Raw genomic sequence first — 25,826 nt, 5'->3', positions numbered from 1 at the left:
AGTGCAAGTGAAAGTCCATATAGTCTTTGCACATGTTTCTCATACCTGGACCACGCTTAGTTTGTAGCCGGTACCTCTCCCCTCGCCAACTTGAGCAGCTCAGCCTCTCTCCGCTCCTTCAATAACCTCTCCCTAACCTGCACTCTGTCCGCCTCAGACCGCTCCTTAAACTCTTCGATTTCTTTCATCTCAGCCAGCTCTTGTTCAGTTGGCTCGAGCTGCTGCGCGCCCGTCTTCTGTACTAGTGCCTCCAAGATCTCGCTTTCTGACTGATCTCTGATGTCGATTGTATATGTGGGCTTCGAGGTATCAGGCACAAGAGTATTGCGTGGGTTCGGTGTGCCGGACGGTGGTGAAGAGTCTGACTGCTGGGCTGTGGGCGAATTTGTGGACCCAGTCGCGGGTTGGGTTTTGCTTGTGTAAACGTGAAGGAGTGAGGGGCCGTCGGGATCGTTGTGTCGTGCTATTTCGATCGGGATAGATGGGTTACGGTATTTCATCCGGGGCAGCATATTGCGCCAGAATTTCCTGTTCGTAGTGAGCACACTCTATCATCGAGTACTATCGCCAGCCTGCCAAAATGGTCTCCGCTATGAACACGGCTTTTCTCTCTTCCTTCGCAGCCGGTATAGAAGAAAAATATAAGCGTACCTTGCCCCTCTATGTCCTCCGTAGAGCTTTGTGTTGAACTCCATACTGATCTTCGACACCTCTTTTGGAAGTATAAGTGCGCCTGGCCCACATCGTATCCATAATAACTGTTTTCGGTACAGTCAGCGTCGTGTGTTTTTCACGAACTTGGGAACAGATCTGGTGCGATCATCTTCTCCAGCGAAACTTTCGGAGGTGCCTGTGGGTGGCCGGTTGCACGTACCTTCTGTAATAGTTGTTAGCTATGCGCGGAAAGCAGACAATGCTTTCGGAAACCAACTACTTGCCTCGTGTAGTTTGCGCATGCGCTTCAGTATGTGCACCATGATTGCTATGATGTGATGTGGAATTGGGGTTGCGGAGTTCAAGAGATTCTTAGCGCATGGCCCGGTAGCGCGGTCGCATCTTGGCAGCTACTGGCCGACCATGAGGTCTTTGGACCCTTCACTCTGGAAACAGTCAAGATGGAATACGATATGACTGAACGCAATACATTGATTGAACGCCATCAAAGGTATCTGAGCTACATTATTCTGTCTTACACACATGTAAATCTCCAATCTCACTCTCTGGAGACAAATACATTCCACTCCAAGACAAATCCAATTGCAGGATTGTATATATCGCATCGCTACTGGTGTGAGCGATATAGAATCGTGGACGACACCCCCCTTCTTCCTCTCAACTGTTCTAGTCAGCACGAGGCCGGAGTATGCTAATCTACCGAGCGGGTTGTGCGTTGGCGGCGCGTGCCTCCGCGGGAGTTGGTCCCGCCATACGCTTGCTCCTACAATATGATCAGTATGTAGATTCTGTTTATGGAGTGGTTTGGCTTACATGAAAGACCTGCTGAGGAAAGAGATGATGATCATAGGCATCCATGAGGGCATCTTGGAGAATCCCCAGGTAACGTATCCGTAAGGAATGGCAAGGTTGTACTGCTGGAGCGCACCGTTGAAGGGGTGGAAGGGACCCTCGTAAGGGGTGACCTGTTCAATGTCGTTGTCGACGATCAGCTTCTTGAAGGTCTCGGTGGTGGTGCTTGTGCGGTTCAAAGGCTGGTAGCGAACGGTAGGAACGGGCGCAGACTGGTCGGCCATGGGCTTGGGAACCTGGAAGTAGTAGAGCGCTGGTGCGCCGACGGACCATGCGTTGCAGAGAATGGGCTCAGCTTCGCAGTCAAGGTACGCGAACTTGGGCGCATTGGTCTTTGCGGCCATGATGGGGAGAGAAGCCTAAGTCGGTGTCAGTGTATGCCATCAAAATGTTCGCCTGCTACACGTACATTCCATGCCTTGGTTGCGTTTCCACACAGACCGAAGCAAGTGGTGTTGCCACCAGTGGTGAAGATAAGCCAATCCTGGGTGGTAGGAGGGCTGGCAGTAGGATCAACCGTGAGGACCTCCTTCCAGTTCTCTAGGGTGATCGGGTACTGGATTGCTGCGGCGGCATTGGATGCTGCCTTGCTTGTTGCCGTGTCAACGGGCGCCGATGGCATGGAGGGGATGGATGCGGAGACGGCAGCAGTCGCCTTGTTGAAGAAGCCCTTCACCTTGTCGAGGAGAGGAACCTGCTCCTCAGCGACAGCAAGCACTGGGAGAGCGAGAAGAATGCCTGATGAGAAGCGCATTGTGGTTGTGTGTGGGGAAAAGTGTGGTGTTGAACTGCGAAAGCTGCGGGCGGTATGCTTGCGCTCTTCTGCCTGATGATGCCACAGGGTCCAATTGGGGCGACGTTGAAGTAATGTGGGGGATGCAGCTCAACGTCAGAGGCAACCACTAACAATCGTGAATGAGTGGCAGAAGTGTAAACTGAACCCTCGGCGAAGAATGCAAGGAAGCTCCCAAGTCGAGACAGCTAATAACACGAGGAATAGGGATGGAGACTAACAACCGGGTGTCCTTTGCACGAGCTTGGCGGTCCAGAGCTCTGCCGCGAAATTGGGAAGCCTGGACCAACCGTTCGTAAACACCATTCACTCTGGCAGGTCCAATGCACACGCGTTCACTTCTCTGCCAACCAACGCGTCGTAAAGTAGACGCGCGCGAGCCCAGGTGCACTTGCACAGATGCACGACATGTCTCGCGTTCGAAGAGGAAAATTCAACTATGGACAGACATTGCATGTGCTATTGATATCGGCACCGGGGGCATTTCATCTTGTTTCATCTCATTTCACTTTCATCATCGTCAATCCTTAGTCAGATCATCAAAGCTCCAACCTGGCTGCGCGATATGTGCCGCCAAAGTAAAGATAAGATCCTCGTCGCTTTCCGATTTGGAAAGCCGCTGAACAGGTGCACCTACTACTGCGTCAGTACGAGCCTACCACACGTAAGGATACATCAACGTACTCTCGTCTCGCAGTTTCCCAGAAACGTTGGCAATCATGGACGTTCTAGAGCCTGCAGTTAGTGAACTATCCTCAGAACCTCTCCGAGGTCCCCTTGTAGAAGTGTCAGTACCTGAGCCCGATCTCCTCGCCTGCAGAGCTTTCGCCAAGTCGCTTTGGAACGCTCTGTTGGGTACTGGTTGTATATCGTCTTCATCGTCCATAGAGATGCGAGTGCTCCATGCACTGTTTCCTCGAGATGGCGTTTGGTTGTTCGCTTCCCTAGCTTGAGCTCGCTCACGTTCCTCTACATCTTGACTGTGTGCCGTCTCATTATACACTACCCTGCCGGCTGTCGGGTTGTTATTACGATGTCTTTTTTCCGAATCCGCTACTTTGCGCAACTCGAACCTACCCCCGTTGATTTCACCGAACAGAGCAGCCATCCCAGTGTTGTTAGGTGGTTGCACTGCGGGTAGTGGAGAGGCTGGATGAGGAGGAGATGATGGTGGTGGTGATGTAGTGGGAGGTACCGATTGCTGAGGAGTCGGCATCTGGATACTCTGCAAGAATGTGGACGTGGATCGAGGAGAAGGCGATGCAACTCGTAGTGTATGGGACATGATTGGTGACGACGAAACTGAGGAGTCCTCTGACCCGACTGCAGAAGGAAGCGTATCCGAATTTGGGGGTATAACAGGTGATGGAGGTGTGTCTGGGTATGGCACTTCATCGTAAGTTTCTGATTGATCATCCTCTTCATATTCTGTCTGTTCACCCTCTTCGTACCTTCCTGGCATCGGCGAACGTGGAGCTTGATCGTAATAGCTCGCTGCTGACCCAATTTCGGATTTACCGTCTACACCTCGACCTGCCGACTCTCGTTGTGATGAAACCTCATGCTCAAGCGTTTCCTTACGGATGGTCAGAGGCCGTTGGGCAAGTGGATGTTGCCAATGAGATGGTTCTGGAACATGTGGAGCTGGACGGTTCGTAGGGGGATGTGATGACTCGCGGACAACAGGATGTGGCTGACGACGTGGAGCTCTAGCAGATGTGGGAGGCTGGAGATGTATCTCCGGAACTGGTGGTAGAGTAGAAATATTGCGCTTGGGGCTATTAGTCTCTGGGATCTGTAGTTCAACAGTCTTTGGTCTTGCGCTTTGATTACGGTAAGATTTTTTTGGATCTGGCTCTGAATCTGGCTTTGGCCTTGGCTTTGTCTCACCGGAGGCCGTCGTCTGGTCACTGCGGTACTGTGGTTGTCGTGGTACCGTGATCTTCGGTTGAATCTGATGACTCTGGAGAGGTTTGACTGGTAAACTTTGAATCTTTTTCTGGTCAGCGTCTTTTTCTCCCCTCCTATCATCATCCTTCCTTCTTTTGTGTTCCTCCTCTTCGCGCCGATGATGCTCCCACGCCTCTGCCTCAGCAGCCCTAGGTTTCCCTTCAGCGCCCCTGGGTTTCTCAGGATATCTCTCAACCCCCCTGATTCTTTCTGGCTCACTTTTTCGTATTTTCTTCCTTTCTATTTTGTGCCTACTCGTTTGCCTGTCACTGCTGACTTTTGTGACTCTCTTTTTCTTCCTCATCTCGTCTAGCGCTTTCTCGAGCTTACCTTTACTTCGATAACCAGCCTCGTACTCGGCTTTGATGTGCCTATAAGTGTTCATGAAATGGTTTCCAAAAGTATCTTTGCTTTTACGTTCAGGTAAGCTTCCGAATGGTGTACCGTCTGGTCCTCTTTGTCGCCGTGTTGGAGAGTAGGACGCACCAATGCGGCCTGAACGAATATCTGACTGTTTTTTATGTTCAATATCACGCCGATGAGAGCTTGAGCGCTCTCTGGACTTTCGGTGGTGAGGTCCGCGGGGTGTGTGCGACCTCTTCCGGTCTGACTGCGATGTATCTCTGCGACCACGAGAATGAGATCGCACCCTGGAAAGCCCTTTTGATGGTCTTTGCGCTGAGGAATATGGTGATGGAACTCTACTTCCAGATGCTGGGCCATTCTTTCGCTCTGCTTTCAAGTCTCGCCATGAAGTTTGGTAGCCACTCGCAACACTGCCCCGGCGTTCTCCACCTCTGGGCGACAGTGTATCTGGCTTTCGATGCCCATGACGCAACGTTTCTACTGGTCCTGCACCGCCCGTCATCTGATACTCTAGACTGTCATTCGGTAAGTTCTCGACAATGGGATCGAGAACATCATTGTCCTCATATTGTCGACGGGATCTTGGGCGTCGGTCCTGAGACCTGGATCTTTCGTAGTGCTTCCCACACTCTTCATCTCGGCGTCTGTGTTGTGATCTTGGATGCCGATCATCTCGTGGACTACGACGGTGTCTCCCACGCTCTTCGTCTCTTGATTTAGACCGACGACGACGATGTCGGCGCTTACCACTCGATTCATGGCTACCTCCATGCCCATATTTCCTACTTTCTTCCATATGCCTGTCCTTCCTATGTCTTTTATGATTTCCTCTCCCCCTTTCCTTTTTTTCTTCTGCAGCCTTTTCCTCTTTATAGCTCCGATACAATTTTATTCCTTCCACCACGGCCTCAACAGCAAGTATTAATACAGGCTGCTCGTGACGTCCAGGGATCAGATCTGGAGCTTTTCCTTGAGCTTGCTTGCGGTATCCTTCGTCCACTGGCATCGGAATTGCTCAAGATGCGTGAGCGAAGACATGGTGGTTGGGTTGTAAATTGGATTATGTATAGAAGAGATGTGAAGCGAGAGTTTGTGAATGTAGAAGCCACGAGGCAATGAAGTAGCAAACGGACGGCTCTGCTGAGTTGGTGGAGTAGAAGATAGTCGGAGGGGGTGTTGGGTGCACAAACACACTGGATATGTGGAGGTTATGAGTTGAACATGCAGCGAACGAACAGCTTCTTAATCACAGATCCTGTGATTAGGTCTAGATACCCGTCCGGCATATACAAGGTCTATATCACTCTGCATTGCTGTTGCAGTAGGAAAAGAGAGTCGCATCGTGGGAGGCATTGCGAACCACAGTGATAGATTGCATTAGAGTTATGACCGGACAGAAATGAGCGACTGTGAGATGGTTTGCTGATATGGTGTCCTTGTGATGTCGTTGTGTGTCCTCAAGAAGCGCTTCCTAGACCCTTCGTCTTGATTTCTTCAAGAAGCGATTTCATCGCTTCATCTCCATCTGCAGCCCTCTTCTCAAAAGCCTTCAAATTTTTCTCAAGCCACTTGTCGTCTTGCCCTGCAGAAGGTAGGAGGAATCCTTGCTCTGCGGCAGCAACAATACCCTCTGAGATACCGCAAAGATGCAACGCTGTAGGGTCATCCAATCGCCCAGGCACATTTCCATCAATTTTGTCGTTTGCGGAATTCGGCCTAACCACATTATTCCATATTTCGGTGAGGTCTAGCACAAGCGTATTCATCTTGTCTCTGTATTCTGGTCCGCGTGTTCGCAGCATCCCAGTGATAGAGTTTGTTTCTTGCAATTTGCCGGCGATGTAGTGAGGTCGTGAAGGGTGGAAATGAACATTCACGAAGATAGAGGGCGCATTGAATGTCTGGCAATGCAGCTTTGTGATGGCGATGGCGATGGCGTCCTTCTGTGATGCTTGGAGCTCACAGTGGTGTTGGATTATGTATTGCGGCATCGTTCAAGTATAGATTAACGAGCTGGAAAGTACACGATGTGATTAGAGTTGGAGGATAGATTCGAGAGAAAACTAAATGTCGTTATCAGGACGTACTCGTGATGGGTCGACATGATGTGTTGGTCTGTACTTATACCACTTCAGCCTACCGGTATTCCCGTTTCCCCGCTTTCGCACGAGGAACCATCTCTTCATGTTGTCGCTAAGTACAAGCGTTCCTCTTTCCCGAATCCACGTATTGTGTGACACTTAGCGGCTCATAGACATTGAACGCTTGCATTATGAGGTCATTTTCGGTGCAGATCGACAGCCCTCCATCCGTATGTTGCTAGCGATCAGTAAACAGGTCATGGCGTGCCTAGGCACATACGAATCACAGAGGCTAGTGGGGTATCTCGATGTCATACTGTATACTAGATATGGACCAATAAAACCAAACATAAGTTGTGGGACATTCACGAGACTTACGAGAACCAGCACGACTCTACTTGTCTTTTGCAACGTTGATACTGGTTTGCTAGTGGCGCTCACAGTTTGTTGCGGATATAACGGCTTAGTTCACAAGCTCCTCGCTTGTATCAGAATGATATGCTTTGGGTGCACTACGTTGAACATAAATTCCTTGGACGAATCTCAAGTGTATCTTCAGCTCTTCACCCATACTAAATGGGAAGAATCGCTCAGCAGTCGAGCCTCTGGTCCTTAGGAAAGCGTAGCGCAACGGCATGTCTAAATTCCCTCGCCAGATGGCCCGCCATCTCCTTGTATTACTCTCCACCAACATTATTCTTGCCCAAAATTCAATCGTATTACCATCTCCTATTGCCGCACGTGTTCGTGTCTCGTACGCAGCCACTACTCTTTTTTCTTCGCTTCTCCCTTCTTCACCCGAACGCCGCTACCCCTGAAGTCGTTCGCATCTAGTGCCTCGCTCTTGCCCAGGCCCAGATCTTCAGCTTCCTTCTCTAGCTGTTGTTTCTGCTTCTTGGCAGCGGCGTTGAGTAGGTATGGCCGTATGAGGAGGTATGCGCCGACAATAGCGATAATGCGGACCCAGCGCTGAGCGGTCATGTCTTCGAAGGACTTGATGGAGTTGTTGACCAAGCGGTTCTTCCACTCGCCCACGTTGTCGAGTATGTAGTCCATCTTGAGTATGCGACGTGGGTGGTTGTGATAGGAGAGTCCTTGTGGTGATGAGATTATGAGCTTGTAGGGGCTGTGGTCGGAGAGGCTTCTAACGTCTATGTCGAGTATTGTGTGTGTGTATGTGTGTTTGTATGTGTTTGCGCGTGCAAGGCGATGCTAGTGAAGAAAGTAATTGCGCGCAACAATAATAAATCACTCAAAGCGTGGACCGTCGCGTGGCAGAACCTGGGCGGTGACTTCCTTCCCGTTTATCACCGAGGCCCCGCTATCGGCCCGCTTTGGACGCGTCTCGTCGCGTCACTTCTCCAGTCGACGCCTACACGCGATCGACTGCACCTATTGAGCGACATGGCGTCAGATGATGGTGCCAAAGCAGAGCGCGAAGAGGTCAGAAGCCCATGTGTCAGGCTGTCGATAATCATGTGCTGACAACACCCACAGCGACTCAAGTCAGCCCTGTGGTACTCCATCGGCCAGTTTGTTGACGAGAAGTCGTTGGAGAACGATCTCAATGCAACGCCACAGTTCATCGGTGCCCTGACTGAGCTTGTATACACCCAAATCGGTAACATCGATCCGCGTCTTGACATGTCCTTTAGCCCGAAAAATGCTAACGTTACCCAGCAAACACAGCCCGCGATCTCGAGGTCTTCTCTAAGCACGCCGGTCGCAACACAATTAACCCCGACGACGTGTTGCTCCTCGGAAGACGTAATGAGCAATTGCAAGGCCTGCTAGAGAGGGAGCTCGAGGACATCAGAGCAGCTGAGGGCAGGCGGGCCGACGGTCAGCCAGCAGCTCGCGCACCGCCAGCAGCACCCACAGCAGGAAAGAAGCGAGGAAGGCCTGCGGGGACTGGAAAAGGCAAGGCGAAAGCTTGAGAAGGCTGCAAGATTGAGCCTGGGGCTTACATGAACCATTGATGCATTGGGAGTTTTGGAGTTGTGGTATGATACCCTCAAGCAAGCCTAGACACGGCGCACTTTGCACACATCTTATATACGTGGACAACAGTGAACGTCTGGAGAGCCTATAAATCATGCAGTTCTCATATCCTTTGAGTATCCTTGTAGTTGTTAGCCTGCCATCAGTGCGGCCAGCAAGGCTCTGCGACTAGACCCTGCATGCGAGGAAAGCGCCGGACCCAATCGTCCGTCAACAAGGCCGCGCTTTACAAACCCGTCAGATTCCCAAGCTACTTCTCACCACCACTGCATTCATCAAAATGCTCTACCTAGCAGTAGAAACAACGCGCAAGCTAACGAAAGCGATGAAACATCTGCATATCGCTCCTTTAGGTTGATACAAGTAACTCTTCGTTCGTGGCTGCCACGCTGCTCCACTATATGCATTCCCTTTGTCTTTCTCATCTGCATAAAGGAAATGCTAATATCCTCAAATTCCGCGTCAATTCTTTGTAACAAGCATCGAGAGGCTGATCCTTTTTCTCACCAGCTTTACACATTATCGAGTCACCTGCCTTTGCCATGGAAACTCACAGGCGAGCACCGTCAGTGGACATGTCGTCGATTCCGCTGAAGGACATGCTTTCACCGGCTCCGTCGTATAGCTCTACATTCCTTTCGCATGTCATTCCTTTCATGCCTCAACACGACACTCTTTCTGGGACATCACAATGCGGCGCATCAAACAACCCCTACTACCAACCTACCACGCCTGAGTCGCCATCCTCGATCCGTCACTCGAGCACCAGACCATCTTCAAAGGATGCGGAAGAAGCCCGTGTCAAGCCCGATTACCAGGACACAAACCATCCCTACTTTGCACGATCTGCTAGACCAGGCTTCCCAACCACACTTCCCGCAAGAAGTCGAATGCCTCGGAAATGCATCCTTGTGCCGTGTGTACTGTTTGCCGTCTTCTTTCTCGTGACGATATGGTTCACCTCAATCTTGCTTGGCGCCTGGTTCCTATCCATTGTTCACACCACATCGCCGGCTCCTACAGTGCAGGAGATTCATCTCTATATCGACGGAGGAGCCCCTCAGGGAAGCCTCTCTATACCCACAAACATCGTGGCCTTACCCACGAGTAATGTTACCATTACTACAAAATCTCCGATCCCAACGGAACCGATAGGCCAAACACTGCCTGACATGAGCAAGGGCATGGACAGACTTTCTACGTCAAGCGAAAGACGCACTGTGCCAGCGCCTACGGGTTTTGCAACCATTACGAGAAGAGGACCATGAGGAAGACTTTTACGCCCATTGAAGCCGCCCCACTTCAGGCGCTGAGACAGCGCGTCATGGAGTGCAGCCTCAGAAAAGGCGGCAGATTATAGCTTTATTTTTGCAATATCAGCCGTTCGCATGGTTCATACGCCTTTTCTAGCATATGCCATTCGACCTTGTTCTCAAATGATCGTCTGCCACATCCAGGTCGCCTTGTCCAATTTTTCCGGATATCGAAAAGCCTTCCAAGTACATCTACGAGGCTCGGAAGAAACGAGACCGAATTTCTGAAGTTCGTAGTGACTCGCTGCAGGATCGTGCTCCCAGCGAACCGCTCCCAGAGACGTTTTGAAACATGCGGGTGCACATACGAAACGGCATAGCTAACCCAAAGCAGCCACTTTGGAAACGTTCGCTTCCTGATTTCTCCACCAACATGTCCACCCAATCTCGGATGGCACCTGTCGCATAAACAAGCATCGCGGACCATACCTAAGAAGAGCAAACTAGTCCTTCATCTAGATTTATTGCTGGCGTGTCGCTCCTTGGCATCTGTAAAGACGATGTCGTACCGTTCCCAGCGACTGGGATGGCGTGAACGGCTGTCAAGGAGGATTCCAGTCGGTTCGTCCTGATCTCCGGAGACCATTAATCTTGTTCCAGGCGCGTAAGTCAAGCAAAAGATCGGCATGGGATGAGTTTATAAGGTGCCGTTGTCCTTGCCATACACACTTCATCATTCCAACGGGCCAGTCCTTTCTTTGAACACATTCGTTCCGGTTTTTACTACCACCTTCACTCTTTACCTTACATTCATTTTTCGTGATCAGGCATCACTAGCATATCTTTGCAAATCAAGTCATTATACATATCACACCGACAAAACACTTTCAACCTTCAAGATGTTCACCAAGGCCATTTTCACCAGCGCTCTCCTTTCCGCCGTCTCGGCTCACCAGAACATGCACCAGCTCTGGGTCAACGATGTTACTCCTGGTTACCAGGTCGGCATCCGGATGCCACCTTCCAACAGCCCCGTCACCGACGTAACCAGCGACGATATTGTCTGCAACGTCAATGGTGCCAAGGTCCCCTCCGGTGTTGAGACCGTTGCTGCCAACGAGGGTGACACCATCAAGGTTCAGTGGGACCAGTCCGGCCACCCAGGTCCCATCACCCACATGCTTTACGGACCCGTTGACGATGCTTCCCAGGCCACTGGTATCGGTGCCGGATGGTTCAAGATTGACGAGCTTGACAACGTTGACGGAAAGTGGGCGAACGAGATCATGGGCGCCAACAACATGACCCGCGAGTTTGCTCTTCCTACCGGTCTTGCCAGCGGCGAGTACCTGCTCCGTTCAGAGATGTTGGCCCTTCACGGCGCTCAGACTGTCGGTGGTGCGCAGTTTTACATTGCCTGTGCGCAGCTCAAGATTACTGGTACCGGTAAGGAGGGTACTTGCGGACCTACCATTGAGCTTCCCGGTGCCTACAAGGCTGAGGACGACAACATCTACATCCCCAACGTCTACAACGGCTTCGACGCGACCACCTACAAGGCTCCTGGTGGCCCTGTCGCTTCATGCGGTGGTGCCGGTGCTGCTAAGCCATCTTCCCCTGCTGCCAACTCGACCGTCGCGGCTCCTACCTCTGCTGCCGCTGCGCCCACCTCTACCCTCGCCGTTGTCTCTTCTGTCGCTGCTGTTGCCGAGACCAGCTCCGCCGCTCTCCCTACCCTCGCCCCCGCCCGCCCCTCGATGAACGCTACGATCCCCAGCGCTTCTCCCATTGCCCCTACCACCTTCGCCACTCTTCTCCGCCCTTCATCTGGCATCGCTGCCCCTACTGGTGCTGTTCCTTCCGGAACTGCTGGCGTTGCTAAGCTCTACTACCAGTGTGGTGGTGCTGGATACACCGGCCCTACCACCTGCGAGGGCACTGCCAAGTGCGTCGTACAAAACGACTTCTACTCCCAGTGCCTCAACAACTAGAGGGAGCTTTCGAAAGGGGATGACTGGAGGATAATGGCGGAGAGATTTGGAAGACTATGATTGGGGATACCTTCTTGATGTTCATGTATATACCTTGACTTTGCAATTCTAGTCCATATTACTTTTGTTCAAACAAGCTCCCCTGCGTTACAAGTCGCATTGCTGCATCTGCTTTTTCCCGCCCGTTCATGCTGACGCTGGAAGAAGATGACGCAACCGACACTCAGCCGTTGCCCAGAAGGAAGGAGCTGGACTGGCTGTTGGCTGAATAGGAAGGAACAAAGAAGTCGCGCATCCCTTGCTTCTTGTATAATCACGGTAGGCCTGACGGCTCCTGAAGACCACTTCCCAAACCAAGTCTTTGTTGTTTTTGGAGTCGAAGACGATCGCTTCGGATACCGAAAGTAGTGCCGAATGGTGATGGGGTGTGATAGTCGATGTAAGCCTCGATTCGCAGCGCGGGCGGAAGACCAGCAAGTGGCGGGCCTAGTGCGTGTTTCAGATTAACCTTATGTTTTGCAGGCCATGGTGGGCTGTTTGTGCAACCATGGCGGGCAAGTGAACAGCTGGCCTGGAATTTGTGGCTGCATACGCACGATCAGCATGCAGACGTCATGCGCAGTATCAGCATCCGCGATGCTACGGACTTCAGCATCAATGCCGGCCAATTGCTGGTCATGGGCGGGGGTCCAAAGCAGGACGTGTCGTTGTGGGCTCCTCAGTGGCTTCCCCGATGTTCAAGGCCGCAGCCAGGGTCGTGCTCCACTTCTCTAATTCACCAACCCACGTCGCTGTCCCGCTCCTAATTCCCCATCACCACCAACAACCACCGCTGCGCCCCCGACTGCTTCTCTGACACCCGCACGATACTAACTTTTTAATCTCTATTTTGTACACTTGCCCAGACTACAAGCCGCGTCGCGTCGACTGCTCCTGCCTTTCAAGATACCGTCCCGCGACCCTCAGTAGCCTACACCGCCAACCCTTGCAAACATGGCGGACAAGCCAGAAAGACCCACGAGCTCAGGCAGTTCTGGCTCTGATAGCGTAAGCGATGCCCATGTTCCGTGGGAAATGCAGGCAGCCATTGCGGTGCATGTTTGCTAATATGTATGCGGCGGTGTAGGACAGTTTCGAAGAAGCAGCTGAGAGTACCCCTCGCCCAGACTCACAGTCCGAACGATCACAGTCACGGTCACGGTCCCTCCTACAACGAGAATCTTCGTCTTCAACAGTGCAAGCAGCCAAACCAGCGGAGCCTGCTCCTGCAGTGCCAAAAATACCCAAAGAGGAGAGCGACGACGACGATGATGACGACGATGACGATGACGAGGAGGAAGAAGACGATGAAGAGGAAAGCGATGAGTCGGACAATGAACCTGAGCCAAAGGCTGTCGAGAAGCCTAGCGAAGATACACCGGCAGCCAAGTCACCACTCCTTACTGGGCACAGAGTGTCAGTCACATCGGACATGGACGACGTGTCTTTAGACAGCGGTGAGTATACCTACTGGGCTTGGAATAAGAACTGTGTGATGTGCGCGTGTAGGCTGGTTCATGCTTCCAGAGCAGGAGCCATCTGCACCCATTCACTGGCCCCACCTACATACGCGTCTGCATGCGTGAATGCATGTTGATCGCAAAACTGAAGCTGATGCTTAACAGAGGGCTCAAAAGCTGCCGGCATACTCCCCAAGCTACCACCAAGAGATTCTCGAGATTCTACAAATTCCGCGAGCGGACTACAAGGCCTCTCTGGCAGAATGTCGCCCGTCAAATTCCCTCCGCCGCCCGCCCCACCTGCTGTACAAGAGAAGCCCGCGCCCGCGCCAGCACCAACAACGACTAGAAAACTCACAGGTCCTTTCGCTTGGCTGTCAAGAAACAGCTCTAGCAAGAAACCTGAGTCTCCACCGGCAACTACGACAACTACGGAGCGACGGAATACTGGGGCGTCTATTGCGACTATCGGCAGTAATCCAGAGCTCACCTTGAGCAGGATCGAAGATGAGGGCGACATGGGCTCTAAACACAGAACAAGTCAGGGTAGCCTGCGAGACCGTTTCAAGATTCTGCGAATGAGGGAAGAAGCGGGCATAACACTCAGCGATGAGACAGGTATAGATGGTAGTCCAACCGTGGCGCTAGCATCGCCAGGTATCGGGCTCGGCATTGCCAGCCCTCCGCCCACATCTGGAGAAGAGCCAGGAAGTCCTCCAGCTCTTGTGAAACAGCCTACAATCAACCCGAAGTTGGCTCCGGGAACAGCATCTGGATTCGCCGCTGGTCCGGCGGGAGACATTGCCGAGCCTGTAGATTGGGACCTTTGGCAGTCAGTGGTCAACGAAGGGCCAGCAGCAATTGCACGCACCAGTTCCGAAGAACTGAACCGCGCCATCGCAAGTGGCATCCCTCAAGTCATTCGTGGTGTCATCTGGCAAGTGTTGGCGCAAAGTAAAAGCGAAGAGCTGGAGAGCATGTACAGGGAACTCGTAGCTCGTGGAACAGACAAGGAGTACATGAGCGTCAGCGCCAGCGCCAGAACGAGCACCCTCAGCATGGGAAACACTACTGGCAACGGAAAAGAATCAGTCGCTTCGTCTTCGTCTTCAGTGCACTCCGACTACTCGAGCCCGGCCACAACAGCTGCTAGTACCACCGCGCCATTGGGCTCGCCATCTCTCACTTCGGAAAATGAAGATCCGATCAAGGCACAGGCAAGGCTTGCGGCGGAAAAGAAACAGAACGCCGCCACAATATCGAAACTGGAGAAGGTCATCAAGCGTGATCTGGGAGCGCGCACGAGCTACTCCAAGTACGTCATGGCAGCTGGGCTACAGGACGGTCTTTTCGGTATCTGCAAAGCATACGCTTTATACGACGATGCAGTCGGTTACGCCCAAGGCATGAACTTCATCGCTATGCCTCTGCTCTTCAACGTAAGTTTCCATCTGCCTGATATTCGCCGTCTGTAACTAACTTTGGCAGATGCCCGAGGAAGAGGCGTTTAGTCTCTTTGTGACACTGATGAACAAGTATGGCCTTCGTGACCTTTTCGTAGCTGACATGGCTGGACTCCACCTGCATCTGTACCAGTTTGAACGCCTTTTGGAAGAGTTTGAACCCGCTCTGTACTGCCATCTCCGCCGGAGAGAGGTCAAGCCACAACTCTACGCCACTCAATGGTTCCTTACATTGTTCGCATATCGGTTCCCGCTACAACTCGTCTTGCGTATTTATGACCTCATACTCAGCGAGGGTCTTGAATCTGCGATCTTGAAGTTCGGTATTGTGCTCATGCAAAAGAACGCTGAAACATTGCTGGGTATGAAGGACATGTCGACACTGACAACATTCCTCAAGGAGCGATTGTTTGACGTGTACATCGACAAAGCTCCATCGGCCAATTCCATCCTTGAAAATGGCTTCTTTGGCTCGACTGCTGGCATCGACAAGGAGATCTATCGTGCTGATACTCTTGTGAAAGACGCCGTTTCTGTCAAGATCACGCCAGAAATGCTCAAGCAGTACACCGCAGAGTGGAAAGAACAGCAGCGCATAGAAAAAGATCGCGAGACCGAGCTCCACGGACTGAAAGATAAAGTCACACATCTGGAACAGAAGGTCCGATCACTGGAGCATCGCGCTGAGCAGTCGGATATGGAGCATGTTCAAGTCGCTTCTGAACTCATTAAAACTAAGGTTGAAAATGAGAATCTCGCCGACGAGAACGAAACATTGAAGACAAAGGTCGAAGAGCTTCAGAAGATCGTCGACACCCAACCCGCAGAGGTCGAAGCAAGACTGAAGAACGAAATGGAGACTGTAATGCAAAAGAACATCGTTGTTCACAACGAGAACCGCAATCTGGAAGACTCGATGGCCGAGATGGAGAAAGAATTGGTTGATGTCAAGATGCAATGGGCTACAGTAAGTTCCAGTCTCCCGGTTGGTGTTATGTTGAGCACGGCTAACCAACCCTTCAGATCAACGAAGAGCACGAAGCACTCAAGCAAAAATGGAACAACATCTCACAGATGATGAAGTAAGCCCAATAGTGGGCTCATACTGCATCCAAGGCGTCGGGTTGACTTGCATATAGCACGCAGGCGCCGCCTCCCGTCGGGGATCAGATTTATTCTGTCGCGTCGATCGCCCTTTAATTCGCTTCTAATGTCTATATATACATCTGCTTTGCATAGGAATATCCTGCGCAGGGTTTTGTTGTGCATCTTGCTTCGGCATCGTCAGTTTCGCGTCACTATCTAAACCAGTGGCTTGCCAGGACGGACAAAGACACCTTCGGCTGGATACGACCAGAGTTTGAATAGCTTGCATGGCATGGGAGCAAGGTGTTTGGAATGGTGGTGATTGAATCGCATACGTCTATCTCTATAGACTCATGGAAAGGAGTTTCTCGCTGTGTTGTGTTGGCCTGTAGCATCTTATGGTGGGAGTCGAGTTGGTTAGACCATCAATAAAAGAGTACGATGTGACGCAATAGGTATTCTTATGTGGTGAGGTCATTGTCATCAGTAATGAATTCTTTGCCTTCTATCACTCTCTGGGCTGCTGTCTTTCCCTTTTGCTGCGCAAGATGTTCCTCTATGCCCGATCGGGTAGCTGCAGTGAAGCACTAGCACTCGCTTATCTTATCGTGAACCCTGCAGAAAAAGTTACGCAACCCCACAGTCGTTTCTGCGACACATGTCAATAACAATTCAATCACATTTCAAGATGGCTGAACAAGCAACAGAAGAAGATATCCTCCTCGCCAAGCGCATCATTTCGGCAGCGGAGCGTCACGATGTGCCAGCGTTGAACATCCTGCTCAAGGACGGATCGGCAAACGTGCAAGACCCCACAGCAACAGTATCAACATCACCACTTCACGCAGCAATTGCAGCTTGTGGCAGAGCTGAGGATGGGAAAGAAGCCAGTGATGCCGCGGTTCAAACGGTAGAAACACTTCTTCAAAATGGCGCCATCTGGAACGATCTCAACAAAGAGGACGAGACACCAGGATGCATCGCTCTCCGCTTAGGCCAAAAGAAGATATACGAGATGATGGTTGAAGCCGGTGTACGTGCTGAAATCCTCTTCGCTCGACTAGAAGCGCTCGGCATGGGCGACAATGATGTAGAAGAAGAAGCCGATGAGGAAGAAGACACAGAGCAACCTGCCGCCAAGAAGCAAAAGGTCTCGGAAGAAGACGCCAAAGCCATCGAACAGGTTGTCGAGGAAAAGGTTCTTGACGATGTCTCTCTTGACAATAAGGCCTACCTTAGAAGTCAACTCCGCTACAAACCCGGCATTCTCCTTGACGAATCCGACAACGCTGTTATGATGGACTGGGAAATGCAAATTATGCAACGCCATGCCGAGACTCTGATCCCTAAGAAGGGTCTCCGTACTATGAATGTAGGCCACGGAATGGGTATCGTGGATACTGCTATTCTTACGCACGATCCTGCAGAGCACCACATCATCGAGGCGCATCCACAGGTACACCAGCGTCTCCGTGAGCAAGGCTGGTACGACAAGCCCAATGTCAAGATTCACGAGGGCCGGTGGCAAGATATCTTGCCTAAGCTGGTAGAGCAGGGCGTCGTGCTAGATGCCATCTATTACGACACCTTTGCTGAGGATTACAAGGCGCTCAAGGAGTTCTTCGCCGAATATGTGGTTGCGCTGCTGGCCAAGGATGGCAAGTTTGGTTGGTACAATGGGCTAGGTGCTGATCGCCAGATTTGCTATGATGTTTACACAAAGGTATGTCGCTTCACAGTTGGGTATTTGATGGGAACCGTTTCTAATGTTAGGACAGGTTGCTGAGATGGACCTCTACGAGGCGGGTTTCGATACCGAATGGGAGGAGATCAACGTACCATCGGGTCTGCATGGAAGTGATCAGTGGGAAGGAACCAGAAGGCCGTACTGGACAATCGACATTTACAGGTTGCCTGTGAACACTTTCGTCAAGTGACGGCGACGTCGAAGAAGGAGGAGAGCATTGAATACTTGGCGATGTTACGCCTGATCGCCAGGGAGATACCGTCGATAAGAGTGTCACTCTCACAATGCGGCAATGACGATCTATGCATTCATTTTTGCTAGCAGAATCTAGCTACGGCAATCGCAAATCATCGGATATTATAGAAACACTTCGTGGCAGACCGCCATAGGAGGCAGGTCTTGACTTCCACGACAGGAATTCCAAGTCGAACGGATAAGTCGTCTCGTAACGCTATGTATGACCTATATTCGCAGTGCTTCTACAGATCTTCATCTTCAAACCTCACATCCAACACCTGACCGTCCCCTTTCTGTCCATGGAACGCTGCAATGACCCTTTCCGCATCATCCTTCGTAGCAAATTGCAGTTCGACAACCAGTGGATCGCTGCTCCGAACAGTCCTTCCAAGTATGTCATGATCGCTATAAGGGCTCATGATAGTTTCTACGTCCTCAATCGTGGTGCCAGAGATGAAACCACGAGCGACAATTGTGCGTGGTCCGTCTGTGGAGAAGCTAGTGGGCTGTGGGTGGGTATCAGTATTGAGGCCTGTAATCAATGGGACTCTACGGCTGCCAGGTTCCTGTTGGTCTTGGCTGGAAGAATTCGTTGCCAGTACGGGTTCTGCACCTTGGTCTGTTCTCTCGCCGTTGCGATATGCTGATGGGGTAGCAGTATCGAAGCCGGAAACTCCAGGTTGGTCGTCTGTCAGTGTATTTTCCTGGATGTCTTCTTCTTTGATGTTTGCATGATCGCCTTGTTGATCTTCCAAGGAGTTGGCGTGACTCTCATCGTCGGAGTGGTGAGCCACAGGTACTGCACCGTCGTCGAGTTCAGCATCATATATCGTACCAATCTGAGCTGCTTCATTAGCAATGATAGGTACCTCCCCGTCGATTTCATTAGGCAAGCCGCCTGCGAGTTCCCGATCGTCGCGCTGATCATTTTCGGGACCTTCATCATCATTTTCCTCCCAAGCGTCGCCGTCATCGCCAAAGTCTTCCTGTAGTGGAGGTGGAGGAGGGTGGACAAACTGGTCGAACGTGATACCTTGGGTCTCGAATAACGTGATGCGGAACTGATCTAAAGCGTCTTCGCGAGGCCCGTGAGGAAGCTGGTTGACCAAAGCGCGCTGGTCGGGTGTCAGATGTTGCAGGACTTCCCACTCAGGATCTTCGACCTGATCATCTTCGTCTTCGCCTTCTTCATCGTCGTCTTCTTCGTCTTCTTCGTCTTCTTCACGACGACGAATCATGTCTTGACGGCGAGTAAGACCCTGTCGGTTGAGACCATTTTCTCGATGGTAACCGTCCTGGTTGTATCCTTCTTCATCGTAGACGGCGGGACCGTAATGCGGGCAGCCGTGGAGACCAGGCCAATCCTTGCCGCAGATATAGCAGAATGAGCTACCGCACTCACAAGTGATGTGATTGCACGCCTCAGCCAACTCAACAGTTGCGCCACAGACAAAGCACTCTTGGTAACCTTTCTCATTGGCTGTCTGCTTGAACTTTTTCTCGTCCTCGGTTTGTTTGCACTCATGGTTTTGGGTACCGTCTACGAGCAAGGCTTTGCATTTTGTGCAAGTCAGCTTACCGCATCCTTCAGAGTCGCAGATGGCGTATGTAATCTTGGTCTCTTGGTCCTCCACGTGCGATTCGGGGTGTAAGAATTTTCCGCAGGCTGGGTCTGCGCAATAGACACGAAATCTGCTTAGTTCTTAGCTTGGGTTTATCATGTGGTTATATAGTAAACTTACTTTGCCAGAATTGAATACTCGCCCTGCTGCTTCATCTGATACGCCCACGCGATTTCGAACGAAATATAGTCCTCGTAATCTTCCAACATGAACATTGTTTGGCAGCACTGTGGCGGGAAAAGGCTCTCGTTATTGGTCGCATTCTCAAAAAAGCTTCCGACATCGTCAGCGCAGACCCAATGGCGGCCGCAGGGTGCTTCGAGAAGCAGCTCGCCTTCGCTCTCCTCAGTCCCGCAGATTACACAGCTCTTAGACATGGTGGCTGTTATTCAGATTGCAAGGTGTGTAGTTCCAGCGACTGAAACGGATAGCAAGAGAAGAGATTGTCTTGTGCAAGACGGTGTGTGAGTTGAATGTTCGGTAGATCAAGCTCGGTACCGATGTAGAAGCACAGCCGTGTGGGAGTTATGTAGGAAGAAGATAATTGGTGGTTATCAGGCAGCTAGTGCTAGCTCGGGATATTCACTGTGAAGACAGAGTATGAGGAGTGAGTGTTCATAGAGTAAGGTCCTACTCTTTAGCTTAGGACGTGGTATCAAAGAGACCCTTGCGCGCTTGCCCACACGTGGAGACACAGTCGGTGACTGATTCACGTGAGAATACAGCAAACGGATTAGGGGAGAATTATCCAACCGTGATGTTGAAATTTCCCGTCACCTCCTGGTTTGAGAGTTAGAGGATTCGATCAGAGTGCGGATGGAAAGGGAAGGGGAGATTGAATCAAGGTCAATGAAAACGAAATTGAGATGCGAATCAGATATTGGGGAGTCTTTGAGCGACGCTTGAAGTTATGTGCTTCCTAGTTCGTACTTGAGATACCTGTATCGGGCTGGCCGCAGGCAGCCGTCGGCCGGACTTGATATTTAGCTCGGAAAGCCATGTATGCAGCCTGGCTAGGTCCACACATATATAGCAAGACTACAGACTAGCCAGGCAGACTTTGCATACGGAATGATGTAGAGTGAGCGCTCAAGGGCTAAGGCGATGAATGTGTGGTGAGGGAAGCTTCGCGGCCTCATTCGAGAGTTCCGGGCAGCTTGATCGTGCACGGACGCACAACGAGCTTGGGACTCCTGACTGCTGCCTCATCAATTCACCCACGCCACATCCAAATTTTGCGCAATGCTAAGGCTAGCTATTGGGCGCTCAACTGAGCGGTGTATTGAAACTTCTAAACTGAGTTGTTCGCTCCAGTTGTCGATAATGGCTCGAGTTTGCAGAACATAAAGATATTTGGAGAAATCTATTGTGAGCCTGTATACGTTCTTTAGGTAAAAGTTCAAGGTAATATATTATATACAAAAGAATTTTGTAAAGCTACGCCTTCTTTCTAGGCACGGCACATGCGTCCATCTTTGCTGACGTTCCAAGCCTCGCTACCAACACCCTTGAGGATGTAGAATACATCCCGGGGGTCGTACTTCTTCTTGATAGTCTTCAGCTTGTTGTAGTTGTCTCCAAAAAATGTGCTCTGCCAGTTCGGCTGCTGGAAATCGGCTTCATTCAGGTATGAGCCACTGCCTGGCGTGATCTTTTCGATTTTGGGCATAAGCACATTGGTCATCTTCTGCTGGGCAGCCTCCATGTCGGCCCAAGGAGCAGTGGAGTCCCAGTTGGTAATAAGCTGCAGCTGAATCATAGCATTCCTCCATGCTGGTAGTACACCATTGTCGGCAGCTCCCTCGGGCTTCTGGTAGTTAGCTGAGCTACCAGCAAGCAAGACACCTTCGGCAGCAAGCTCCTGGTAAACCCTGACGAGTTCCGCAGTGTTGTTCTCCACCACATCTCGGGGGATAAGACGGCCACCGAATTGATATCTGTTGACTTCATATGCTCCACGTGGGAGAGGACCCATGTAGCGATCGAAGTGGTCGCGGTAGGACAGCTCGCTGTAGACAATTGGCGGCGTAATGCCAAGATCTGTAAGAGCTTTGGCGTAAGGTGCGAGTACAACGTCCTTGACGTAGGCCGCTGTTGAGTCCCAAACCGTGACGGGCTTGATAACGATGTACTGAGTGCTGACCAGGAAGACTACCATGGCACCGGCATCGATCATGCCTGGTAGGAGCTCGATAAGCTTGGCAGTTGCTGCTGCGTATTTCTCGGGGGTAGTAGATGATGCTAGGAGTTGCATGGCAGCACCACCAACCTGCTTGGCTGGGTATGCTTTTACTGTCAACGAGAGGACGACGGCATATGTTCCACCACCACCGCCACTGAGAGCCCAGTACAAGTCAGTGTTCTCGGTTGCTGAGGCAGTGAGCATCTTGCCTTCAGCAGTAACGACCTACAAAGACATGGTTAGTGTTGCTCTTGGTTGCTTATAGTATAGAGCTTCTCACCTCATAGGACAAGGCTTGGTCGGCACCAAGACCGAAGGCAGTGCTGAGAACGCTGTGGCCACCGCCTTGGGTGAAACCACCCGCCAGACCAACTGTAGCACATTCACCAGACACAACTGTCATGCCCTGCTTGTTTACTGCCTCAAGCAACTCGTTGCCCATGACACCGGCACCAACAGTGACCGATGGGCCAGTGTAGTGCTCATCCGACCAGTCACCGAAGGTGATGCTCTTCAAACTTTGCGTCCAGATAGCAAGAGCACCAGCCCCTGTAGACCGTCCCAAGAAATCATGCCCAGTGTTGCGAACAAGAACACGGATGTTCTCAGCTTTCGCAAACTCAAGAGCAGAGATGACATCCTCTGCTTCAGTGGCTTTGACAGAGTATGAAACATAGTTGCCAAGAGTGCAAGGGATGCTCCTATCGGAGAAGGGATCGCAGCTCTGGTTGGCGAAGTACGATTGCATGATAGAGTGGGAAGACGGGGTGCTGCCAAGAGTTTTAGAGTTCTGTCCAAGCATGTGAACGGAGCTCCTGCACTTACTGCGTTAGAGGGTTCAGCCATTCTGCCTTCAATGTGTCGCAAGCATCGGCATCGTATGTCGGATCGTGACAAGGCGACCCGATAGGAACAGTAGCCACAAGCTTCCCGTTTACAGTCGAGTTCAAGGTCGACCATGCCTCAGTGGATGGCCAATCAGCATCACTTGGCAAACGGTAACACTGCTTGGCATCCCCAAGACGAGCGAGAAGTAGAGCCCCAAGGAGGGGTGCGTTGTCGACGAGTCTCATCTTGTCGTGAAAGTACTCGATGGTAGTGATGGATACCAAGAGACTTGACTTGGGCCTCATATATACCCATTGCTCCCCTTACTATTCTCTTCGCATTGCCACGAACTATTCTTCTCATCTCGGAGACCATCTCAAAGAAGACGCCTTAGCCAACGTCTGCTTCCTCTTGTAGGATGCAGCGCCGACAGAGTCCACTTGAGACACTGTGCCACACGCCGATGGCATTGCAAGGTGTAGCCTTGCACTGGGCTGGAAGCCGGCGAAAACCTCGAGCGGCAATCGATGGCCGCAGACGCGGTGATGCTACTGCAGGGCATAGTGGGTCAACACAGCAATGGGGGATTCAACCGGGCGGCCTGAGGCTTAGAGTGGACCCTTAGCCATGGGTTCCGGATAGGATTGGGAGGCGTGAGACTATAGGATTCGCATGTGAGCGGTAGGAGTGCAGCGACAGGAACCGGACACGCGCGCACATCTTGGCAAGCGTCTTGGTGCGTTCGGGATGAACGCTCGTTTCGGCAGCCGTGAAGCGAGCAGAACTGTCCAGGTGCGCACCAAACAACGATTGTTGCACTGATCGACTCCACGTGCTCACCCGCCTCCATTATTGCGCAATGCTTATCATGCCCCCCTTTGGCCACACTTTTCATGTCCAGCATTCTTCTTCATTAACCGTGGATCTTGGACGCCTTAGATCGGTTTTTACAGTGGCTTTCGGTTGGCGTGTGTGGCGTTCACCAGCCCATGACACACCGGACCGCTCCCCACATACTGCTAGAACGGCTTGAACGCTACCATGACCCCTTTCTGGATGACATGCCGCGGACCTTAGCTGATGTAACTTCCGACCGATTATGCGCCAGCGCTTCTTAACAAAGTTTGCGCTATCGAAATGCCATGGTCGCGTAGGCTTCTGCAGCCGGCAGTTCATACCGATAGAGGTAGCAAGCTTGATAAACACGACTCGCGGGTTTCAGTGTTAGACCTTGCAAGCGATGCACTATAAACCGCATGAGCAACCCCTGCGCACATCATATCCCAGGAACACCTTCCGTTTCGAGGCGGGGGATAAATGGTAATACATGTCCCGCTGTCAGTTTACCTGAGACTTTTCTGCGAATTCTTGTGCGCCAGCTACAGATCCGGGCTTTAATCTCCCTGTACTTGTCATCCGAACAGTCGGGTCTGGGAGCATCAACATGATTTCTCTTTTCCGAAAATGCATCCTGCTGTGGCTCGCTACTGTCTTCGTGGCTACTGCAGCACAGCAGACTGCTCTGTCAGAGCTTCCGGAATGCGCTGTAAGTAAACTTCGCTTTTGAATCTCAAGTTGATTGTAAGTCTCTTACTGATCGCTGCAGCAAATCTGCCTTCTAAGAGCTTTCGGCACAGACACTTGCGCGCCAACAGATCAAGCCTGTATCTGCACCAACGAAGTCTTCCAGAACAATGTAACATTGTGTGTAAGCAGCAGCTGCACCATTCCTGAAGCTCTAGGTACTTTCATCAACTTGACAGAAGAGGGCCGACGACTAACCAGTGTAGTCACACGAAATGTCAGTCTTACCAACTGCGGTGCACCGGTGCGACATCGTGGAGAACACTACGTGACGTTGTCAAACGCAATGGTATGCATCGCCGCTGCCTTCGTTGTGATCCGTTTCGCCTTCAAGGCCACCGTGTCGAGACTCGACTTTGGTTACGATGACTTTTGCGTCCTGGCGACGCTTATAGCCGCCATACCCAGCGCCATCATCACTGTTTTCGGTACTGTAAAGAATGGACTTGGTCAAGACCTTTGGGCCTTGACTCCAACGGAGATCACCCAGATGCTGCAATACTTTTACATTATGGCGTGGCTGTATTTTCTCCAGCTCACGCTGCTGAAGCTCACTCTGTTGTTCTTCTACATCCGCGTGTTTCCTAGTAAAGAAGTCCAGCGACTGTTATGGGGTACTGTCATCTTCACTGTACTCTGGGGCTTGGCCTTTATCATTGTTGCGGTATTCCAGTGTCGGCCGATTCACTACTTCTGGACGAAATGGGACGGTATGCATGAGGGCACTTGTCTGGAGATCAACGCCATCACCGCATCAAACGCTGCCATCTCGATTGCTCTGGACTTCTGGATTTTGGGTATACCTCTCTGGCAGCTTTGGGGGCTGAAGCTACACTGGAAAAAGAAGGTCGGTGTAGCACTTATGTTTTGCGTCGGCACTTTCGTTACCGTCGTCAGTATTCTGCGTCTGCAGGCTCTGGTGCACTTCGCCGCTTCCTCGAACGTAAGCTGGGAGTTCTACGACGTTTCAGTGTGGAGCACGATCGAAATATGCGTTGGTATCATGTGGTAAGTTGTGTTGTCTCAACCGTCATCTTTGCACATGCTAATCTATCTTTCAGCGCTTGCCTTCCAACACTCCGCCTTCTCCTGGTTAAACTCTTCCCTATCCTTGGCGGCTCCTCAGTACGCAGTCGTCAACAGTACTACAACTACGGTAGTGGCAACGAACTCAAGAACGTTAGCCAGAAACACAAGTCATACAACATGAACACTAGCGCTGCTATATCGAGTCCTCGGACCGAGTCTTTCGACGATAAGATAGAAGACGGCATTAGGGTTAAGACCTCCTACATGGTAAAGCATAGTCATAGCGACACAGATGAAGCGAGCCTAGTAAGCCATGAGGGACCACAGAGGCAGTAGGGCCGAGGTTGGTCGCGCGCGTCCGAATGTAGTTTGAATCAAAATGATATCTTCCACCTTCTGAGCACTCTTCGTATACGCACATGTCACTTGAATGACTACAGGCGCATGCCGAAACCTTCTTGAGGCGTACTTCATCCTCAAACAGCTACCCGCCGAGTGTAACTTCCCATCCGGGTGGTAACTACCGTGATCGACACGCGTTGAAGCACACACCTCTCGTTTTCTGGGTTCACCCATCCAAAGGGTAG

The 25,826-nt window shown here is 51.4% G+C and overlaps 9 protein-coding genes across 9 annotated transcripts; 3 read left to right on the top strand and 6 right to left on the bottom strand.

Annotated features, from left to right (window-relative positions):
* Positions 1-56: 56 nt before the first annotated feature.
* On the bottom strand, positions 57-2,281 carry GT037_005742 (uncharacterized protein; the record flags this gene model as incomplete). Its single annotated transcript, XM_038930789.1, has 5 exons — positions 57-528; positions 799-877; positions 1,431-1,438; positions 1,489-1,886; positions 1,937-2,281. 5 exons carry the CDS (start codon positions 2,279-2,281, stop codon positions 57-59), a joined length of 1,302 nt encoding a protein of 433 aa, XP_038786478.1.
* Positions 2,282-2,840: 559 nt separating this feature from the next.
* Positions 2,841-5,413, bottom strand: GT037_005741 (uncharacterized protein; the record flags this gene model as incomplete). Its single annotated transcript, XM_038930788.1, has 3 exons — positions 2,841-2,953; positions 3,005-5,151; positions 5,190-5,413. 3 exons carry the CDS (start codon positions 5,411-5,413, stop codon positions 2,841-2,843), a joined length of 2,484 nt encoding a protein of 827 aa, XP_038786477.1.
* A 680-nt stretch (positions 5,414-6,093) lies between these two features.
* Positions 6,094-6,627, bottom strand: GT037_005740 (uncharacterized protein; the record flags this gene model as incomplete). Its single annotated transcript, XM_038930787.1, has 1 exon — positions 6,094-6,627. One exon carries the CDS (start codon positions 6,625-6,627, stop codon positions 6,094-6,096), a length of 534 nt encoding a protein of 177 aa, XP_038786476.1.
* Positions 6,628-7,180: 553 nt separating this feature from the next.
* GT037_005739 (uncharacterized protein) lies at positions 7,181-7,773 on the bottom strand (the record flags this gene model as incomplete). Its single annotated transcript, XM_038930786.1, has 2 exons — positions 7,181-7,356; positions 7,530-7,773. 2 exons carry the CDS (start codon positions 7,771-7,773, stop codon positions 7,181-7,183), a joined length of 420 nt encoding a protein of 139 aa, XP_038786475.1.
* A 348-nt stretch (positions 7,774-8,121) lies between these two features.
* Positions 8,122-16,010, top strand: GT037_005738 (uncharacterized protein; the record flags this gene model as incomplete). Its single annotated transcript, XM_038930785.1, has 10 exons — positions 8,122-8,160; positions 8,215-8,338; positions 8,398-8,559; positions 9,229-9,919; positions 10,828-11,923; positions 12,932-13,009; positions 13,089-13,458; positions 13,627-14,900; positions 14,950-15,891; positions 15,948-16,010. The coding sequence occupies 10 exons, from the start codon at positions 8,122-8,124 to the stop codon at positions 16,008-16,010; spliced, it is 4,839 nt and encodes a 1,612-aa protein (XP_038786474.1).
* Positions 16,011-16,698: 688 nt separating this feature from the next.
* On the top strand, positions 16,699-17,947 carry GT037_005737 (arginine n-methyltransferase 2; the record flags this gene model as incomplete). Its single annotated transcript, XM_038930784.1, has 2 exons — positions 16,699-17,733; positions 17,789-17,947. The coding sequence occupies 2 exons, from the start codon at positions 16,699-16,701 to the stop codon at positions 17,945-17,947; spliced, it is 1,194 nt and encodes a 397-aa protein (XP_038786473.1).
* Positions 17,948-18,236: 289 nt separating this feature from the next.
* Positions 18,237-19,993, bottom strand: GT037_005736 (ring finger domain containing protein; the record flags this gene model as incomplete). Its single annotated transcript, XM_038930783.1, has 2 exons — positions 18,237-19,686; positions 19,737-19,993. 2 exons carry the CDS (start codon positions 19,991-19,993, stop codon positions 18,237-18,239), a joined length of 1,707 nt encoding a protein of 568 aa, XP_038786472.1.
* A 1,073-nt stretch (positions 19,994-21,066) lies between these two features.
* GT037_005735 (fad binding domain-containing protein) lies at positions 21,067-22,931 on the bottom strand (the record flags this gene model as incomplete). Its single annotated transcript, XM_038930782.1, has 3 exons — positions 21,067-22,023; positions 22,079-22,568; positions 22,624-22,931. The coding sequence occupies 3 exons, from the start codon at positions 22,929-22,931 to the stop codon at positions 21,067-21,069; spliced, it is 1,755 nt and encodes a 584-aa protein (XP_038786471.1).
* A 1,139-nt stretch (positions 22,932-24,070) lies between these two features.
* GT037_005734 (uncharacterized protein) lies at positions 24,071-25,575 on the top strand (the record flags this gene model as incomplete). Its single annotated transcript, XM_038930781.1, has 4 exons — positions 24,071-24,172; positions 24,233-24,368; positions 24,417-25,218; positions 25,272-25,575. The coding sequence occupies 4 exons, from the start codon at positions 24,071-24,073 to the stop codon at positions 25,573-25,575; spliced, it is 1,344 nt and encodes a 447-aa protein (XP_038786470.1).
* Positions 25,576-25,826: the final 251 nt, after the last annotated feature.

This window comes from Alternaria burnsii (genome assembly GCF_013036055.1).
Source record: "Alternaria burnsii strain CBS107.38 chromosome Unknown 732, whole genome shotgun sequence".
NCBI lineage: Eukaryota > Fungi > Ascomycota > Dothideomycetes > Pleosporales > Pleosporaceae > Alternaria > Alternaria burnsii.
Note: the sequence above shows the minus strand (reverse complement) of the source record. Positions and strands in the feature narration are given on the sequence as shown.